Consider the following 14,227-nt stretch of genomic DNA (forward strand, 5'->3'; position numbering starts at 1 on the left):
AAGTCGGCGGCTGCTTGCCGTAGTTGCATGACCTGTTGTGGCTCAATATTGGTCCATATATAAGGCGCACTGTCAACTTTTGAGGACATTGAAGGTTTTCCGGTGCGCCTTATAGTGCGGAAAATACGGTAATTAAAAAAATGGAGATATAAAAAGGGAAAAATAAATCGGAAATATTCAGCTTAATAGATATCTTGTGGGGCACCTAAAACGATTTTATAAAACTTCATAAGGAAGGTATAAAGGCTTTGTAAAGGGTCACAAAAAATAAAGTAACTGTAATAAGACATACATATTATGGGTAATCTACAATTACTGGGTCTTAACATGCACTGAAACCACTTTCAAATGGATGCAGCTAACATGAAACTACTTAAATGGCCTCCCCTTACCCCTGACTCCGACCCATCAAAAAATGGACTTCACTAAAAACTAAGTTTTTGCGAGGACACCAGTTTGAATAAATTACCAAGTCTATCTCGAAGGGCATATCATGCCAGAAACATGTCAATAGCCAATTGATTTTTAACCAAACATCAGTTGGGGTATGTGTATGTATTTCAACGAGAGTGTATCTCTTTTAGATATTTGAAATGGTAAAGCAAATCGGAAAGCTGCACACTGACTTGTGGTGTTACTGATTTCTCCGTCAGCACAGGGGATGCAGTCAAAACAACAGACTGGCTCCCCCTGCCGGATCCCCTTCCTGGTGCCGGGCTCACAGTTCTCGCTGCACACCGACCGAGGAGGCTTAGAAATAAACAGGAGATAACTACACATACCATAACATGGCACAAACATCGCTGTTCTAATAAAATATCTGACCTCCAGTTCTTCATTGTTCCAAACAATAGACTCATTCCTTATGTGCATCTTCTCCTCTGCAGCTGCAGATCCATTGTAGTGTCCCACGGTGACATAAGATATCTCTCCATTATCACTGATTTGCCAATTAATGATGTCATAGAAGCCCTCTATATCGCCGTCTTCAAAGTAGATCTCCTCCCCAGTGTTTGGCATTTTGTAGCGCACGTTCTTCACATAATACATCAGCTACGGAAGACAAAGTCGAGGAGCTATGAGGACAATCAGCGCCACAAACTAATACCATCTGTAAAATCTGTACACATCTACCTGCCAAGGCTCAAAATTAGTGATGTTGGCACAGCTGCCGCCAACAAAGGGGCCTTTTCCGTCTTCACAGTGCTCCAGGTTGTGCAAGGCATGGGCCACGGCATACACTGCTTTGTAAACACTGTGCAAACCACTTTCTTCTTAACAATGTCATTATCGCTCTCACCTCAAAAACAATGTTTATGGTTAGCTGTCCCTGAAATAGCATTGCTCATAAGTTCCAAACAGTGTTTGTGCAGAAGGTTAGATAATGTGGAAATAGCAGTAAAAAGATGGCGTGAGGACATCACAAGCATCACTGACTTCTTTAATTTGAGCCGTGGGTACTGACCTGTAAGTGATTCGTAGCTGAGAGACGTCAGAGTAGGTGTTGTTGAGCTGAGCCACAGACTCTCTGCCAGTACACAGACCATATGGTAACCCCCTCACTGATCTGGACAGTGTGCTGTTCGCCTCCTTGGCGATTCTCAGCGCTTTGGAATAGTCCAGTGTGCAGTTAAACAGCTAAAAAAAAACATAGATAAATTCACAACATGTATGTCCTCTAAATGTCTATTTAATATGTGCCACGTTTTCCAGTTTATTGGGTCAAATTCATTTAAACCCACGGTCTCCCAGAATTCCTCCGTGAGGGCATCTGCATAGGGATCTAGATCCAGTAGGTGGCGCTGAAGACCAGGGATGTCAGCCTTTTTCACCCCAAAACCAAGGGTACCAGACAGGAGAGAGTTCACCTTGGAAAAGAAAACAGCATGCACATTCAGGTCAATTTTTGAAGTGAGGTTGTGTCTCAGTTAATATCTTGCCAGCAGTGGACTATAAGTTAAAACTGGTTAGCCAAAGGCTAAAGCTAATGGCCAATCAGAGAGGGACGAAGCCTAAAGTAGATTTCTGCTATCTTATAACAACAACTTCAATCTCATAAATATTATAGCAGTTTGGATAGATGATCATCTAAACCTGATTCAAATGGCTGAATTACCTCCTTAACATGTCATCAAGTTTGGCAGAGATCTATTAAGAAACTCTTTAGATTGAGGTGTAGTGAGCCAGAGGAAACATCTAAAACATTCGGGATTGTTTTACGCTTCTGTTTTAAGCCATTTTATTGTTTTTAATGGGCAATCGCTAAAAGAAGTCAATAGTTATTTACACAGAAAATGAAGTTAGGAGCCCATGCACCACCAATGATCTTCCTGTGTCCTTCAACTGAATAAAAACAAAAGTGAAGTCATTATTTTTGGACCAAAAGAGGAACAATCAAGAGTCCGCACAGCTAGAAACTAGTGATCAGACCCAAAATGTGTATGTAGTGATGGACTGGGACCTGATCCTTCAGAGACATATAAAGCCAATTACAAAGTCGGTCTTCAATCACCTGCAGTGCATTTCCAAAGTGAACATTCATCCACTTTTGTTCGTTACTTCACTTCACTGTACAGGTTATTTCCTGAGTTTAAATGTTACTCATACAGGAGAATCATTGGTGGAGCACCGCCTCTTTATTTCCTGTGTAGAAAGTCATCCATTATTTATATATATAAAACACCATGTGTTTTATATATATATGTGTGTGTGCAGGGATAAACTGCTTCAATAGAACCGCGCCTTAAAAGTCCTGTACTATCCCTTTGGTCAAATTAAGCTCGAACATAATATTTGCCAACAGATAAACACCCATCAGCTGACTGGACCTACCCCAGGCTGATTGATGAGGGCAGAGGTGACCCAGGCCTCGCTGGCAATCCAGGTGCGATTTGTCACATTGTGGCGGAGAAGTTCGCTGATGAGAGGGCTAAGGTCTACATCTGATGAGAAGACCACGATGATCTTGGCTGTGGACTCAACTACAGTTTGAACAATGCTCTGGATGGCCTCTGGTGAGCTCACCTAAAGTTTACATACACAGTTGATTTCAGGACACCACGCTGATCTCACTGAAGGGTTTTGTGGGGATTTATCTGATGGTACAGTGTCTGATGTGAAGGAATACAGTCTACCTTAGGCAGAGTTTCAGAGAAGGAAATGCAGACTCCAGCTTCCTCCACCTGCTCCTTGAAGTCCTTGATGCCATATTTACCATAATCATCATCAGCAGCGATGGTGCCTACCCAGGTCCAGCCAAAGTGCAGCACCAGTTGGGCCATAGCCTGAGACTGGTGCAGGTCGTTAGGGATGGTCCTTAGGAAGGTGGGGAACTGGAACTTATTATTCAGTGCAGAACATGTTGAGCAGTAGCTGACCTAAAGAAACAAGCAGTAAGGATTTGGTATCCCTTCACCCATTTCTTTCTTCTTCATTTGCTGTTCTGACCATCATCAGTGGCCTACCTGTGGAAAATGATAAAGCCCCAGGATCCTGGCTGTAGCAATGGACAGATCAGAACCCCCAGCACCCACGAGAGTGGCAAGAGGTGGCCCGTTGCCACAGCGATAGTTGGGTACCGCTTCATCTTGTCCCGTCAAGTATGTCAGGGTTCCCTCCACGGCCTTGGAGATGGTGAAGCATGAGTCATAGATAACGTAGCCCAGGTCGGTGTTGGGGAGCAGGTCTTCCCTCTGGTTGATTTCATTGATAGCGAACAGCATCGTCTGTGTCCAGCGGAAGGTACGGAAATTAAACCTACAGAATCAAGAAAGAACAATAAGGAAGTAACAGATTTATTGAGAGGGTCGGCTTATGCTTGGGGTCCAAAAATCGCTACACGTCTGGCTTCTAAATCTGGCGCCAAATGCTATCCCAATTTTGAGCTGAGAGTATGAATCATAAATAAATCACAATAAGCTTTTTCATTGTTTTTCAAACAAGGAGCCTTTAAACGTATATATTTAGGGTGCTGATCTGTAATGTATCAAAGCTAATGATGAAGACATATGATCTTTAGATTTTTTTTTTTATTTAACTAAAGATAGCTGTGGACTCAACTACTAAATTGATATTTAAAATCCTACATGTACATCTCTGTTAAAATATATTTGCTCCTTTAGACTTCTGGCTTTGCTTTTTTTTTTGGTCACACTTAAATGTTTCAGATGATTAAACACATTGCTTTTATAATATGCAAAAAAATGTTGTCTTATAAGTGAAATAATTTGCCAATGGAACAAGTACATTTTCCCTAAAAATAAGGAATTACTTACTTAAAACAAGCCTCTATATCTTACTGAAAAGTTACTTCTAAGTTAGTTTTGTCTTATTTCAAGTGCACTAAAATGTTTGCTCTAGAAACTAGACCAAAAATCCTTGGTTATATTTAGTCTTTTTGCAGTGTTCAGATGTTGTGTGTATCTCACACTCCTCAGTTTTGTTGTGAATATGATTTAATATTTGGGTATTATGTGACAAATAATACTTTCTAATTGTAAGATGTATAATGAATAGAATATTTAAGTGTAGATTATGTAAAGAGAAAATTCTCCCAAATCAAATTATTTTTTGAGCCCCAATGCTACAATGGAATATAACGGCTACTTTTATTGTCCTGTTTTGTACAAATCCATATTTCAGAACAAGTAATTTCGTTGCTCGGCAGCATCGTTCCAATCAAGAGTTCACAGACTTGATTATTATTTCGTATTACACTATAAAAACTTGTTTTCATAATAGAAAGGCTGCAGTAGCTAATTGGCCCCAGGGGTCCTGATGACTGTGGGAGCAGTGACCAAGAATAAAGTCAGATTATTCGTAATTAGCATATCAAGTTAATTAACTCTGACAGATCCAGAATATTGTTCAAACTTTTAAACAGCGAAAAGGTTTAAAGTGACCCCACTCACCCAGCACAACCAGAGGAGACGGGCAGTTTGGAAGTGTTGCCGTCGCTGGAAGCAACACTCATGTGAACAGGAAACATTCCCCCGATGACGACCCTTTTCTTCTCCACATCCTTGTAGCCACTCAAGTTGAACTTGGCCTTCAGCTTGCAAGTGGATTGAGCCCAAAGAGAGCCGTACGCGCAGAAAAAGCAAAACAATCCGAGCAAGAAGCCTCTCATTTTTGTGCGTCGTCAATGCTCAACAGTCGGGAAAGCGTTCTCTCTCCCCCTCCACAGCAGACAGAGAAGTGAGCAGCGTCTTGTGACAGGTGTCTCATCCGTCCTCTGGGGAGAAGAGCTGCAAAGGTAGCCTGACAGACTTAACCGAGTGCAACCAAAGCACAGAGGCAGCAGATAACTGATGAGTCATTTATCTTTAGATGTTGGGACTCAAAAAGTAAAGCCTCTGTCATATTTTTGACATCCAACCACTCAAAATCAAAGACTAGCTGCTCAGTCACACATGCTTTAAGAGATGTTCCAGTACATTGATATCCTTTTTGATAAATATAAACTAAATGCTGAACTTTGAGGAGAATTAACAGACGCACACTTCAGAGTTCGATCATTTCTAAGAAACGACATTTCATCTCCCGGCCTTTGTCTCCTGTAAATATGCTTCATTATTCTGTGCAAACTGCCACAGGCTACAAGTTAATTGTCAGCTGCATGTGCTGACTTGTTAGTCACATGCAATGTTACATTTCACTAACTGTTCCAAGATCGGCCCTTGTCCCAAGAGTAAAGGTTGGCAGTGTGATGGACCTGTTTGCTCTTGTCTCTTGGTCTGGGGGGAGCGACACACACCTGAACCTCCAGCAGACAAAGATCCATCTGTTGAATCTGTTAAACTATTTACATCCAACAACATTATGATGTGTGATATTTTCAGCCAGAAAGTGTCTACATAAACTGAAGGAACGGTCAACTTTCTTTTGTGGCGTTTGTAGGTTTTGTGATTTATTTTAGGCAGTTTATATAAATTCAACAAAGAATATGTTGAATTTAAAATTATAAAAGAAACTTTAAAAGAAAAAATTAGCTTGAAGGAAACACAGCATTCTTCTTAAATGTACAAATCCACAACATCTTTGGCCTCTGACATTTCACCTTGCCGTGACAATTCAATACAGACACTGGAAAAACCCATTGTTCCCCATGATTCAGCAGGGACAAATTCAACAGCAGTAATTTATAATAGTTGTTTTCTAATTGACTTCATTAATCTTTCATCACTGTGGCTGAATTTTACCAGCTACTTGTTTACAGGATTTCAAATCAGGTTGAAGTCTCACTTTTGACTAGAATCCTGCGATATACGGAGGATGGCTCAATTACTGTGAGCTAAATTGTGTCTGTGGCTTCACTCCCATATCATCACCCCTCCACCACCATGTCTGACAGTTGGTATGATTTTTTTTTTCTTTCTGTGATTTATGCTGTTTAGCTTTCTCCAAACAAGTTGTTGTGACTTGGCGCATCTCAAATTTAGTTTTATTTAAATCAAATTGCTCTAAAAGTATTTTGATTCATTAAAATACAACTTAAATCATGCTCAATTTGTCTTTGTAGATTCTTTCCCCTACATACTTTGGTCAGTCTGACCTTGTGATTGTACTAGGCCGTTCACTCCAAGGATAATCGATTCTCCTAGATTGATGGGGTGCAACAATTCTTCAAGATCATTTCTGATGTTCTTACATTAGACACACATTCATCAAACCGCTCTAAAGTGCACATATTCAGTGACCCATAGTTCAGGAGGCAACAAGGAGATAAGTTCCTTGCCCAATTTTACTAATTACTTAAGAATATTAATGTCAAGTTCTGAATGTGAAGAAAAAACAATTATCTTAAATTCTTTCAATTCGTATTTAGCAAATAGAAATGTTGGTAAACCAAACAGGGAACGTTTAATCTCATTTAATATCAGAGCAGTATCGCTGGTCATAATGTTATGCCATTTCTGGAACAAGGAGTGACAAATAGTAGAAGTTTTAACATTGAGATCTTTATTAAAGCTCAGTTTTCCATTGTACAAATGTCATAGTTGAAACTGCATGCAGTGGCTTGGTTTGAGGCACGTTACTAAGGAAAAATGAACATCGCTGAGCAAACTTGAAGGAAATAAAAATTAAGGACAATATTGCATAACTTAATCTTATTGAGATTTAAAAAAAAATAAAAATCCACGTTAGGTGTTTTATGGGGACTTGTGTAACATAGAAACACGCTTACAAAGGCAAAACAGAAGGACAATCACAAACAGCAGTTAAGGTCACCAAAGAGTTGAGTTAACTGAAGGATGAGAGGCACAAAAACAGATGGAGGCATCACATCCAGGGTAAATATCGCTAACAGGAGACTACACGCTTTTTAAAAACTCAGTTAAACCTGAGCACTGTATTCACTGAGGTCTAAATGACGAGACGGGAGACTGGAAATGACGCATCCATAGTTGTGAAAGTGACCGTGTATACAAGGCGCAACGACGTGAAATGAGGCAGGAGCTGGAGCCGACTCCCTTAAATGGACCTTCAACGCTAAAGAGGGACACAGTTAAGATAAAGTTTCTACTTGATGTTTTATGCTGATGTAGCACCGAGGCTTCATGAGTGAAAAATGTGCAAAAACGTGCCTCTGCACAACGCAGAAGCAGCCAAATCGTCAAACAACGGCAAGTGACACGATGTGGTTAAAAGCTCTTACTACTGTACTTATAGGTTTGATATTAGTCCTTTTGCCTTTATAATCTTCTTCATAAAAAAAAAAAAGCACACATACTGCAGCATGAGGAGAACAGCATTCTCCTCTCTGGACAGAGTCCAAGTCATTTCATACCAGAAAAAAAAAAAAAAACAGAAACATGAAAATACAGAACAGGCACGTACAAAGTTACCAACGGTATTGGCCTCTTTCCCAGGAGTCATCTCTCTCTGAAGCCATTGCTGGGTGGAGTGCTGTCCAGGAAGGACGCAGAAACAACCCAACAGCTCCAGCCAAACAATCTGAGGAGTCCACAATATTCAACACCACCACAGCATATTCTACTTTTGGCAACAAAAAAAAAAAAAGGGCTTAAAAATTGATTGGTCATGTAGGCTGCTGATTCAAACAACCTCGGTTGTAACACAGTACGGAGAGGGAGAGAGAGAGAGTACAAACGGAGGATAGTCTGAAAACATTCTGTACTACAAGAAAGAAATACAAAGCAACAGCTGAAGACTTTCGCCCCCAACCCACTACTGCATTTTCGTTCATGACAACACTGTTTGCGTCTCTTGTTTTCATTTCTTTTATCCACCCCACAATTAATCTTTAGGCACAACATCGAGTCAACATCACAGCTTCTTACCGCTTGCCTTTAAAGGTTAAGCTCATAAAAGGAAGCAGCGATTTACCTTTGTATAATAGCCAGAACATGTACAGGAATTAAAAATGGACAATATATTAACCATAACCAACACTACTGGATCCCTACTTCCGCAGAAAGAAAACTAAAACAAAACAACTTAAGACTAGGTAGGCGTGGGAGTGAGGGGGAGTGCAGAGCGGAGGGGCTTCGTCACAGTACGGTCTGCCTTCCACGGGAATGTCGCAGAGAAAGAGGAGGTAAAGAGGGGCTGGGGGGGAGGAAGGACAGAGAGAGAGCGGCTCACCGGCCCTCCGGTGTCTGCGGAGAGTGTTTGTGCACTGTGTGTGTGTGTGTGTGTGTGAATGTGTGTCCTATTGATATGAAGTCATGACGAGGCTCTATTCCCACTCCGTGGTGCCGGGTGGCTTGGAAGTTAGGTCGTACATCACTCTGGAGATGCCCGGGATTTTCTTGATCTCATTTACCATCTTTAGCACCACCTGGTGGAGTGAGCAAAACCAAGTTGCATCATAAGAGTGCTTTGTTTTTGTTTGGGGTTTTTGTCATCGTCGATTCTTTTGACTGGCCAAAAAAAAAAAAAACAGAGCCATTCAAACCAAACGGTGCCTATGTCACAATGTATTGTTTGACATGGACTTCCTAGTTTCTCACAAGTTTTGGTCAGCTGAGATGAGTCAAGTCACAGTGGAGCACTGTTACAATCTAGTCCGTACAATTAAGATATCACTAAAAGTCACACTTGTCTGACACTATTGGGCAAGTTAAAGGATCACAAAGAGCAGCAAATCATGCCTCAATTTCAAGAAATTCAAAAACAGAAACTAAACAAAAGAAAAAGACAAAAAGATATCATTCTGGATAGAGTTAAAAGTCTATTTTCTGAGTTTTTGGACTCCAGGGAACAATAATGAGACCCATTTATACATAAATTGAGAATTGACTGCCAACTAAAACTACTCCCAAGAGCACATCAACATGTTAAAGTCCCAGGAATTCCCAGGACTAAAGTACTGATGCCTCACTTGCTTCAGCAAAGGGAGGCTTTCAGGATTTAACAATAAGAAATAAACTGGGAGTGCGTGAAGGAGAACACCAACTAACCAAAAACAACACAGTGTCCTGGCTCATGTTTCCTACAAAAACATGTTGATGACACTCAGGGCTCTCTAGAAAAACAATCTTAAGACTGGAGAGAAAAGTTGAACTTTCTGTGAGGTACTTTTCCTGCTAAGCAAAACAGGAAATGTACTCTTTGATCAAATCAAAAAGAATTTAAATCTTTGCTGTCGACTGAATAGCATCTACTCACAGCACCAATAAATCAAATGAGGCTCTAAAAGTTTTATAAACATTTATTCACCAGTAAACGTAGCAGACAGACTTGTGTGGTTTTGCAGAAAGTGTTCAGCAGCGTTTTATGAAGGGGAGTGTAACATCTTCAGATGCTCATCATGATGGCACTTGTGTTGCTGAGATATTAAACTTTGCAGAACTTGGGAGTGGGGGGGAACGTTTATTGTCACACAGATTGAACTAATGTCATATTACACACCACTTCATCCAGGGCACTTCATTTTCCAGAGTCAGTCAGAGCTAACCAAAGACTTTCACTTTACTCTGCTGCACTACCATTTTATTAAGGGTGACTCATGATGACAACTGCTGCCTTAATCTGCAAAATCCTGAGTTCATAGTCCCTAGTTTGAAAGTACATAATGTGGCAAACTGCGTCGCATCATCTTACCTCCTCTGGGATATGGGTACCAGGCATGGCAGCGATGCCCGTCATGAAGTCGCTGGTGATGAACGTGCGGACCACGACGGAGCGCCGACAGGAAGGCTGCTTCTGCAGGGGGTCTCGGTCAAAATGCAGGGGAGTGAGGATGATCGGCATCTGGCTGATCTTGCCTGAATAACCTGAAATAAAGACAAAGAGAATCCAGGGTAAACCAAATGTTTCTGATTAGAATCAAAAGCATCTGTCTGATAATAAAACCGGCGACAATAGATTCTGTCAAAGAGAATATTAATTAATGCTGCAGCCTGACAGGGAGGAATACAGATCTGTTTTTAATCTCCTTTGAAGATGAATGAGGGAAGCATGAGAGAAATGAGCAGTAAAAATGAATAATTATTTATATTATGATGAAATAAGGAAACATAATGCTGAGCTTAGCCTTTATATCATAAAAAAATACCTTTAATGAGAATAAATAATTTTCCACACATTCAACGTAACACTTAGTATAAAGCTTTTTTTTTTTAATACTACTGCTTACATTTAAAAGAAAAGAAAGAAAAGGGAAGGATTTAGTTCATGGCACCCAATACATTATTCCTTTACTAAATTGAAAATATATACAGACAAACTTACCAGACTCTCTAAGAATAGAATGAGCCACAAAGTCCGCCTGTCTGAGCGTGCTCAGAACACCGGTGGTCAGGAAAGTTGGGGTAATGTCTGTAGGCGGCTCCTTTACGTGGGACCCAAAAATATACACAACTCTGGAGAAACACATGAGTCACAGCGTTGAGGTTAGGCCTTTTAAAAACACTGAACTCTAAATGTTTCTGCTGACTGAAGAGAAGTTGTGATTTCTTTTTTATTTTTTTGTGTGCGTTACCTGTTGATGGTATGGCACATGCGAGGGATGAGTCTGGCCAGGAACATCAGTGATTCCCAGTGAGGAGATTCTTTACTCGTTACACCGCACACATAACTGTAAGACCGACAATCTCCCTGTAACCGAGACAAAATACCATCAAATAAATGGGAACAAAAGTCTTCAGAATTAATTCAGGATATTTGTGTAATAAGTAGACATTTAAGATGGATAAAGTCTTGTTTTCCTTTTCAGCCCAGGCGCAGAAAGCCGTCCATGTTTAGCCACGGTGTCCCGTCTGGCCCACAGATTGAGGTTTGAGTTAAATTTAAACCTCTGGTCTCTAGTCGCAGGGCAACACCTACAGCAAACTCTCTGCCACTGACTGACTTGGGGAATGTTTGTCAGAATTTAGAGCCATTCATCTCCAGCTGATACAAACACTTAAGACAAGAACTTCTTCTGAACACATTTTCCAAGAGAAAAGTAATGGGGGGGGAAAAAATGTGGTGGTTTTTGTGTGGGTGTGTCTTGTGGGTAACGTTTAATTTACCGTCCCTGCCCAGCAAAAAGCCAACCGCTGGAGACAGACACTGTGTCAGAGTAACTCCGTCTCTGAAGCGATGCTACTTCTTCCTCATAAGTGCAACAGCTGACATCTTCCAGAATAAGATAAAATATTTCTACAGCTTCTGTCTCAAGGTCCTCTAATCTGTAGATCGTTTTCAATGGTTCAAATATATTTCGAACCAATAAAACCTTAAATCACCTGCAGTCTTATTGTCTCTCAAAGCAGATTAGTAACTTAAGAGACATATGATATGCATACATTTAAGATTTTGGATAGAAAAAGAATTATAGGAGACACCATTTGCTAAAAATAAAACAAAAACAGCAATCTTGTTGGATGATAATGCAGTGTCTGGAGTTTATGAGAATGACTGTTTATTGTCGTAAACATTTTTTTAATTTTTTTTTTTTTTTAAAGAAAAACGGTTGCTTTCTTGACAAAAGGAATGGAATAAGGAATTGTCCCAATGAGGGGGTTTGTAAAAGTAATTAGTTGAATAAGTTGAATTTGGAAACATTTCTTGTCCCACAGTTATAAAACAACTGGAATATTTGATTCATGTAAAGAAAAACTCTTCAACGCGTTTCACTGAAAATTAAAAATTATGACAAACTAAAGTGTAAAGCACTTTAGGTCCCCGATTCAAGAGTTTGACTATATTTGATGTTCTGGTTTACCTGGACACCAACAGTTTTGATGGGCAGCAGGAAGGCATTAAGTGAATGAAGGCTGGTGATCTGCATGAGCTTTTCCTCCTCTTCATCTGATATGCACGACTTGACTCTCTGGAGCAAGGCATGAGGCTGCATGGCAAGGAAACACAAGAAGGTTCAACATGACGAAATGCAGCTGGCTTTGTCCCAACAAACAGAAAAACAAGCCACCTCTGAAAAAAAACATAAAATGATTTTATCAGCAAACTGAAGATGCTTAAATATTGTTAGTCATTTTATTTATTTATTTTCAGGGCAAAATGGAAAAACCAGATGACAAGGGTGATATTTCAGGAGTCACTAATCAACCAGAAGTTTCTCATTATTATTTAAAAAGCACGCAGATAAAGAAAAAAAAAAAACAGCCACACAAGTCTTCACTTTTCAGTTTGTCCAAAACACACCAACATGTTGTGTTTTCCCCCAGTTCGTTCTTCCTATAAACTTTCATGTGAGAAATAATGTTACTGCTGGAAAGCGACAGGGAGTTGTCATCAGACTACACAGTACGAAATGAACTCAAACACCAAGTAGGTCCCTGCAAATTTCAAAGACTACCTTTTTGCAGACAAAGTTTGAGATGCTTGATCAGAATAATAAGAGAGACTCAAGTTATCAGACATGATCTTGTTCAGCTGAAGTGGATTTTTAGTCGATTTAAACCAGAGCATGCGCACTTTAGAGAAAAGTGTAGCATAAAAGTTAATGATGGTTATCGTATTTTCATAAAGATAAAACAGTCTGACTTTTTCACTGACCTTTTTGACACTTGCAGAAAAGTCTGTGATAATTTTGAGGATGTTGTTAGTTTCAGCAAAATCCTTACAAATATAAGGCTCTTCAGCACAAATCACTCTGATGGACAAACCAGGACCTAAAGAAAAAAAAAAGGTAGATTTTATTTTAAAAAACTAATAAATAAAAAACAGTCATGTTTACACTGGTGCCAGAATTGACACTTATGTGAGCAGTACTTGTTTATATGATTGAAAAAAAGAGAAAGAACAACATTAGATGAAAAGCTTAAAATGCTTAGTTAGTGTGGACTATATTGATTTAAAAACTGTATACTATAGTGACAGTGAATGCACATGTGTATATTTACTCACCAGGAAAGGGATGCCGACAGACAATCTCCTCTGGCAGGCCCAACTCTCTCCCCAGCGCTCTCACCTCATCTTTATGAAAATCTTTCAAAGGTTCGATTACTTTTCCCTGGACAGAAATAAAAAAAATAAAAAAATAAAAAACGTATTCAGCATTTTTTACAGTTTTTTCACATATTTGTGGATTTAGGTGAAAGGGCAAAAGCAAGACAAAACTAACTCATAAGCACAATCAGTAAATATCTACAAAATGTATCTATAAATGCAAAATATCCAGCAGAACCTGTACTTTTACTGTGCTGATTTAAGCGTGAGAGCAGGGAAGCAATTCTTTGGAATACTGAGTTTCAAATTCTTTACCAATTTGTTTTTCAAATTTACTTTCTGAAATCCAACTTGCATTCAGCAGACAACAAGAACACGCACCAGACAGTCCAAGTTAGGTCATAGTAGGAGTTTGTGTGAGCAGGTACCTCGTCTCTGAGTTTGCGGATGAGCTCGGTGTCGTTGTGGTGTGTTTTGATGACCTCTGCCCTTCCGCTGGCAATATGAGAGGCGCTCTCAATGAGATCAGGCCGCAGGGTGCCCTGCGCCAAGAAAACCTCCTCGGGGTTGAGGTTCATTTCTCCAAGCACTTCATTAGCCACCTGTGAAGTGACACAGAGGATCAAATAGTGAACTTATAACATTAATAAGCAATGACGACACAATCGGTTAGTAAGTCAAAACTCAAACTCAGTAAGTTTTTGCATTCCTGCTGGTATTTGTGCAATTATTTCCACAGTTTTACTAATTGAAATAACATTTCTGCTGGTACGGCACAGTTTTATTTTTCCACATATTGTAAAAAGTCTGTTTCCCTTTCACACAAAGTTACACATGCGTAGTTTTAAAAAATACACTGCTCAAA

At 39.8% G+C, this 14,227-nt stretch overlaps 2 protein-coding genes across 3 annotated transcripts in view; both read right to left on the minus strand.

Annotated features, from left to right (window-relative positions):
• The window catches only part of vmn2r1 (vomeronasal 2, receptor 1), a 9,077-nt gene extending 3,485 nt beyond the window's left edge, over positions 1 to 5,592 (minus strand). The window contains exons 1-9 of one of the 2 annotated variants that reach the window (XM_007575124.2): positions 4,911 to 5,591; positions 3,465 to 3,756; positions 3,135 to 3,377; positions 2,833 to 3,024; positions 1,743 to 1,868; positions 1,466 to 1,638; positions 1,135 to 1,255; positions 826 to 1,053; positions 627 to 750 (exon numbers count right to left, since the gene is read on the minus strand). In XM_007575124.2, the coding sequence (XP_007575186.2) occupies positions 627 to 750; positions 826 to 1,053; positions 1,135 to 1,255; positions 1,466 to 1,638; positions 1,743 to 1,868; positions 2,833 to 3,024; positions 3,135 to 3,377; positions 3,465 to 3,756; positions 4,911 to 5,128 (1,717 nt within the window). In that variant the 5' untranslated portion in view covers positions 5,129 to 5,591. Of the gene's footprint in view, positions 1 to 626; positions 1,054 to 1,134; positions 1,256 to 1,465; positions 1,639 to 1,742; positions 1,869 to 2,832; positions 3,025 to 3,134; positions 3,378 to 3,464; positions 3,757 to 4,910 lie in introns of both variants that reach the window. The other variant, XM_016662338.1, reaches the window with a different exon arrangement.
• Positions 5,593 to 6,943: 1,351 nt separating this feature from the next.
• gmps (guanine monophosphate synthase) overlaps positions 6,944 to 14,227 on the minus strand; it is a 12,744-nt gene continuing 5,460 nt past the window's right edge. Inside the window, exons 8-15 of the mRNA XM_016662337.1 lie at positions 13,791 to 13,996; positions 13,321 to 13,426; positions 12,970 to 13,085; positions 12,176 to 12,301; positions 10,949 to 11,064; positions 10,699 to 10,829; positions 10,069 to 10,241; positions 6,944 to 8,803 (exon numbers count right to left, since the gene is read on the minus strand). Of these exons, the coding sequence (XP_016517823.1) occupies positions 8,702 to 8,803; positions 10,069 to 10,241; positions 10,699 to 10,829; positions 10,949 to 11,064; positions 12,176 to 12,301; positions 12,970 to 13,085; positions 13,321 to 13,426; positions 13,791 to 13,996 (1,076 nt within the window). The 3' untranslated portion in view covers positions 6,944 to 8,701. The remainder of the gene's footprint in view (positions 8,804 to 10,068; positions 10,242 to 10,698; positions 10,830 to 10,948; positions 11,065 to 12,175; positions 12,302 to 12,969; positions 13,086 to 13,320; positions 13,427 to 13,790; positions 13,997 to 14,227) is intronic.

Source organism: Poecilia formosa, unplaced genomic scaffold (assembly GCF_000485575.1).
Source record: "Poecilia formosa unplaced genomic scaffold, Poecilia_formosa-5.1.2 Scaffold369, whole genome shotgun sequence".
In the NCBI taxonomy this organism is placed as follows: Eukaryota; Metazoa; Chordata; class Actinopteri; order Cyprinodontiformes; family Poeciliidae; genus Poecilia; species Poecilia formosa.